The sequence below is a fragment of the Mandrillus leucophaeus genome, unplaced genomic scaffold (assembly GCF_000951045.1).
Source record: "Mandrillus leucophaeus isolate KB7577 unplaced genomic scaffold, Mleu.le_1.0 Scaffold980, whole genome shotgun sequence".
NCBI classification, from domain to species: domain Eukaryota; kingdom Metazoa; phylum Chordata; class Mammalia; order Primates; family Cercopithecidae; genus Mandrillus; species Mandrillus leucophaeus.
In genome coordinates this window covers 159866-165626 of record NW_012110697.1, presented here as the reverse complement: position 1 = coordinate 165626, position 5761 = coordinate 159866, and the positions used below count along the sequence as shown (strand labels likewise).

Genomic DNA, 5761 nt, shown 5'->3' with positions numbered 1-5761 from the left:
CCCAGGCTGGAGTGCAGTGGCACGATCTCGGCTCACTGCAACCTCTGCCTCCTGGGTTCAAGTGATTCTCCTGCCTCAGCCTCCTGAGTAGCTGGGATTACAGTTGTGCGCTACTGTTCCCAGCTCATTTTTGTATTTTTAGTGGAGATGGAGTTTCACTATTTTGGCCAGGCTGGTCTTGAACTCCTGACCTCAGGTGATCCACCTGCCTTGGCCTCCCAAAGTGCTGGGATCACAACTGTGAGCCACCGCTCCCGGCTACCTTTTCTAATTCTTAAAGATCCTTCAGGAAAGGGAATGAAACCTATCCTCTCCAGTGTGGCTCCTTGCTATTTCTTAGCCCAGACTTGCATCTTTGCAGTTTTCCAGGGATCTCTTCTGATTGATAGCTATGGGCTTATCAGTGTGACAATACAAGGCAGGAGGGGCTTCATTCATGTGAGATGAGGAAGTCAAGGGGGCATTGTTGCCTGATTTCTTAGCTGTCTGTCTCATTCTCAGGGACATTGACAAGGTAGATGAACTGATGACTGACATCACAGAACAACAGGAGGTGGCCCAGCAGATCTCAGATGCCATTTCTCGGCCTATGGGCTTTGGAGATGATGTGGATGAGGTGATTGGGGGTGAGGGGTCAGGGCATTTTGGAGAAAGTATGGGACTGGCCAGAAGGAACACCCAAGAGAGGCTCTTGGGGCAAGTTTGGGAGGGAACTACAAAAGCAATATGTTTTTGGAGGTAGATGTTTTTTTCTTCATCTTAAATGGTCTTGTCTTCCCTATACAGGATGAACTGCTGGAGGAGCTAGAGTTGCTGGAACAGGAGGAATTGGCCCAGGAGTTGTTAAGTGTGGGCGACAAGGAGGAAGAACCCCCAGTCAAATTGCCTAGTGTACCTTCTACTCATCTGCCGGCAGAGCCAGGTATGCAGGGTTGTTCTGTTGTCTTGAGGACTTAAGAGGGTAGGAGAGGTATGGGGAAAGATTATTCCTCACCCATCCTGCCTCAAAGGAGCCACACAGAAAGGGCTGCTGCTGCAGTTGTGCAGGTTGTTGACTGCATATGGGCACCCACCTAGCCTGTGCTTCACTCAGCAAGCTGTGTACCCTGGTTTAGGGCTACAAATGGCAGGAGCAAGAGGCACCTTTTTTCTAATTTGCACAAAGGTGCTATGGGATTGAACAGCAGCCTAGCAAGCAGAAGGACCACACCTTTAGGTTTTTTGTGGGGAGAGAGAATTCAGCAGGCTCTGAATGTCATAGTAGGGGATGGTTGGAGTTGCTGAGACCTTAATCCTTCTCCTTTCTTTTCTCTGGGTATCTTTGTCCTCAAAGCTCCCAAAGTGGATGAAGATGAAGAAGCACTAAAGCAGTTGGCTGAGTGGGTATCCTGATAAATCTGGGCTTGTCTTCCTAATGCTACCTTTGTTGGTCCTTTTTTCCTTAAGTGCCAAATGCTGAGCTAAAGGAGAATAACTTTTTGGGGAAGTCCTGCTGAGGGTGGTAGTATGACCCTGCCTGAAAAAAGGGGTCTCTTGCCCTCCCAGCCCTGGCTCAACTCTGAAGAAGATCTTGCTACAGAAGGAGCCCTTGGGCTCCCTTCTCTTTGATAGCAGTTATAATGCCCTTGTTCCCAATAAAACTGGGCAGATGGAATCCTAGTGTCTATACTGCCTTGTCTACCCCTGAAGCTGTTCCCCTGGCCCTTGGAGCCTTGTCCTCAAGAGCCTTATTTCAAGCAATGAATAATTACAGCAAAGAAGGGAGGTTGGAACATAGAACAAATGGGCATTCCTAATATCTCAACCTATGTTCCAGACAAACACTGTTTCATCTTTCAAGTCGGTTTGTCCTAGAGTTGCCTAGTTGCTGCGATTGAAGAAACTGCCATCTACCACTTAGAACCATGTGTAGGCATCTCTGAGTCTTCCCTCATTGCTTTCCCCTGGTCGTGCCTCTGCCAAGACAACCCCAAATTTATTTTACAAAGCCCATTTTCAAGGACAAGGAGGGAGAATACCATGGAAGGAGCAAGTAGCTTTCCTTTGTCCAGAACTCATAGTAGCTTTCACTACTAGAAGGCTTGGTTTGAATTCTATGTCTGGGAACAACAGTGTGAGAAGCCTTCTCTCCCTGCTATTCTATCAGTAGTGGTTAAGGTGACACTGGAAGAGGGAAAAGGAACCGAGGTCCTTCATACACCCAAATACCCATTTCTTTTCTTTTCTTTTCTTTTTTTTTTTTTGAGACAGAGTCTCACTTTGTCACCCAGGCTGGAGTGCAATAGGGCGATCTTGGCTCACTGCAATCCCCGCCTCCCAGGTTCAAGTGATTCTCACACCTCAGCCAGGTGCCACTATTCCCGGCTAATTTTTGTATTTTTAGTAGAGACAGGGTTTTGCCAAGTTGGCCAGACTGGTCTCGAACTCTTGACCTCAAGAGATCTGCCCACCTCAGTCCCCCAAAGTGCTGGGATTACAGGCGTGAGTCACTGCACCCAGCTCGAATACCCATTTCTAAAAGAACTAACAGTGCCATCATCTTGGACTATAGACAGGCAGAGCCATAATCAAAGTGGAGCAACCAGGGCTTTTGCCCCACCGCTTGAGCATTTAAACAGCACAAAGATGTAAAATAATGAGCATATATTGAGTTGCATAATAAAGCTTCCCAAAATAGAGTGTTAATCTGAGCACCCCATCTCCTATGAGCCACATCATGAATTACACTGTTGATTTAACAGTGTCAAGATTATTGGTTACAGGCTGTGGGCAGAAATCGTCTCTTACCCCAGCAGTGTTCCCTGCTGTAAGATTGCCTTGAGAAAAGAATGTCTTTGACCCTAGCTGATAAAACTAAATCAGACTTAGATTTATTTTTGGTATAAAAGATTTTTGGCCCAAGACCTCCTGCTTGCTCCTCTCTTAGCCCCCTCCTTCAGCCATTTTCAGGTCGTAATTTCCAAGGATTGGTGATGTTTAGTGGTGTTGTGGAGCTGGCACATGGTCTCTAGGAGCCTGATCTCATGGGTGGGTTGTTCATGCTGGAACTTGAGCACCCAGGGATCCTTGATGATGTCCAGAATGGTGGCACGCTTAGTGGCTTGGTGTAGCATCTGGAGGATCAGGTTCTAGAGCAGGGGAGAGAGAGGTCTTGCCTGAGTTTTTCTCCATTGTGCCACGCAGGCAATGAGCAGCTGGACCTAAGAAAGAAGCAGGATAGCCCATCATGCCACTCTGGTCAAAGTGGGTGTGGCTCTGATTTTATCTTGGAGAGCCAGGCAGTTAACTCTCTGGAGGGGAAGGGAAAAGTTCCTTGGGAGGAATGCTTTCCATAATTCTCTTCTGGCCTAAAGAGACAGAAGCTAGAACCTGTGTATCAAGCAAGGTTTGGAGCCTAGTGGTTGGCCCTTTATGCCTTCCATACTGTTTATTATAGGACAGGAACTAGTGTGTGAGATGGCTCTGGTGTGGGAAGAGCCTTTCCCCAGGGTTGGGAGGCCTAGGTTGGGTGACGTAGGTTGGATATTCACCCCTCCCTGTTGGTCATCCCTGAGGGCTCACCCCTCCTTAGGTAGCCAGTACCTTGCACTCCTGGGAGATGGTATGGTTAGCTGGGAAAGTGACCTCCTTCTGAGTCTCTCTCAGCAGCTTTTTCAGATTGGTGTCATCAAAGGGCAGACGGGCGACCATTAGAGTGTAAAGGATGACGCCCATGCTCCAGGTGTCAGACAGGAAAGGGTTGTAGGGCAAGCCTAGTAAGATCTCCGGGCAAGCATAAGCAAAGCTGCCACAGTAAGTCTGGCTGAGGTGGGAAAAGCAGTTCACTTGGCGGTAAGAAGAGCTACGACCCACAGGCTGGTTAGAAGGCACCATCTTGGCGAAGCCAAAGTCTGATATCTTCACATTCTCCCGCTTGTCCAGCAACAGATTCTCCAACTTTAAGTCCCTACCAGCAGCAGAAAGGCTGGGCATCAGGCTGGGGAGAGGGCTTAGTTTTAGACTGGGAGCTGAAGGGCCAGGGGTCAGAGGGTAAAGATGAGGAAATAAGTGGGAGGTAGAAACCATTATGAGGGCACAAGGTAGAGAGGAAGGAAAGCCATGGAGTTGTGAGCAGAGCCCAAAGTAGGGAGAGAGAGAGAGAGGATGGTATCTGAGGACCACTGGGAGCTCACCATCATATTTCATAAAATGCTGTGCATACAGTACGTACTTTATCAGTATCCTTGACCATATGATTAAAATAGAGTACATGAATAGGCCTAGATATTGAGGAGGGAGTTCGAGAGAGGAAAAAAGGGCAGCAAATGGGAGATGTGCATAAAACCCCCTTGAGGGCAAAGGACCCAGTCTGGGTGGCAGCGCCCTCACCGGTGCACGATGCTCTTGCCGTGCAGGTAGGCAATGCCCAGGGTCAGCTGGGAGAACCACTTGCCAGCAAGGGGCTCAGAGCAGGCCCCGTAGCGCTGGATCCATTCAAGGACGTCACCACCCTGAGCCAGCTCCAGAATGATGTATACTCGAGATGTGGTCTCAATGGCCTGATAGAAGTTGATGAGGTACTTGTGCCGCAAGACTTTCATTACCTGACCCCAGAAGAAGGACCCATCAAACCTGGGAAGGGAGAACTGTGATGGCACTCCCAGCCATCTCCTGCCCTCAGCTACTGACTTAGAACTTTGCAATAGGATCAACCCCTCAACCCCAGAGAACTGGTGGCCTGTGGTCAAATGCTATGTTTAGCACCTTTACTTTTTGGGGGGCTGGAGGTGAGTGGGTGGATGGGAAAGAGGTTTAACTTACATAAATTTTCCTAGCTGCTAGTGAGACATTCAGTTCTGGTTTAGGGATTTCTGGCCCCACCCCTCGTGGCCATACCCCTTCTGAGAAACCTCAAGCAGCTTAGTACCAAGCTCCAGTTCCCTCTTCTAGCCCCCTTTCCAACCTGTATCTCACGGGGCAGGAACTTGTTAAGATAGTCATCAGAGGCCTTCTTCTTTGATATGATCTTGACTGCCACCATGACCTTCTGCTTTGTGTAGAAAGCCTCATATACTGTCCCATAGGAGCCATTGCCAATGACCTTGCCCACCTCATAACCATATTCATCCATGATGGAGTGGTAGGCTGTGGTGGTCGGTGCTGCCTCTACGACATCTCCCTTCCCCATGGTGTTGGGCTTGCTGAGAGCAGGGAGCTTTACTATTGGAAGCTTCCTATCCAAAGGCCAACACCTTGAGCCGCCGAAGGCTAGGGTGTCAAAGTGAAGTAGGTCTCCAGATGTTTGCCTATATAGTCACACAAGTCTGGGATGCTGGGCTCAGCCCTCCACTAGGAAGTTGGAGGGGGAAAGAAAGAGAAGCAGTTCTTTTTGTCTCCACTGGCTGTTGTTACTTTGTCCTTTTGGTTACGGAACTCCTCAAGGTCCCATGTTCTGAATACATCACAATCCACCTCCTATCCATCACTGGCCACAAAACTTGAGAATGAAGTGCAGTTGGAAACATACTCATTCCCAGAGGCACCTTCCACAGTCTGCTGAAACTCCTAAAGATCAGCCCTTTCATTGATATATGAGTACCTACTAAGTACCAGACAGTGTGCTGAATACTTGGATAAAATGTCACCCAAATATCATGCCAGACCCTTCCTCCTTCCTCAATCCCTACATACAATCTTTCATCAAATTCTGTCTCTGCTATCTCCTACTTATCTCTTTAATGATACACTCAAGGCTTTCCAAGCCCATTGCAGCCCCCTTAGT

The 5761-nt window shown here is 48.4% G+C and overlaps 2 protein-coding genes across 4 annotated transcripts in view; one reads left to right on the top strand and one right to left on the bottom strand.

The window, feature by feature from the left end:
• Positions 1-1685, top strand: part of CHMP4A (charged multivesicular body protein 4A) — a 13414-nt gene extending 11729 nt beyond the window's left edge. For both annotated transcript variants that reach the window (XM_011970976.1, XM_011970977.1), the window contains 3 exons: positions 502-616; positions 787-922; positions 1334-1685. In XM_011970976.1, coding sequence (XP_011826366.1) covers positions 527-616; positions 787-922; positions 1334-1392 — 285 coding nt within the window. In that variant the 5' untranslated portion in view covers positions 502-526 and the 3' untranslated portion in view covers positions 1393-1685. The remainder of the gene's footprint in view (positions 1-501; positions 617-786; positions 923-1333) is intronic.
• A 1160-nt stretch (positions 1686-2845) lies between these two features.
• On the bottom strand, positions 2846-5426 carry TSSK4 (testis-specific serine kinase 4). 2 transcript variants are annotated; one of them, XM_011970978.1, is made up of 4 exons: positions 4943-5426; positions 4369-4583; positions 3583-3976; positions 2846-3128 (listed from the first exon to the last, which is right to left on the bottom strand). In XM_011970978.1, exons 1-4 carry the CDS (start codon positions 5165-5167, stop codon positions 2946-2948), a joined length of 1017 nt encoding a protein of 338 aa, XP_011826368.1. In that variant the 5' UTR covers positions 5168-5426; the 3' UTR covers positions 2846-2945. The 2 variants fall into 2 exon arrangements, with proteins under 2 accessions (XP_011826368.1, XP_011826369.1); XM_011970979.1 differs by having other exon boundaries at positions 3583-3946.
• Positions 5427-5761: the final 335 nt, after the last annotated feature.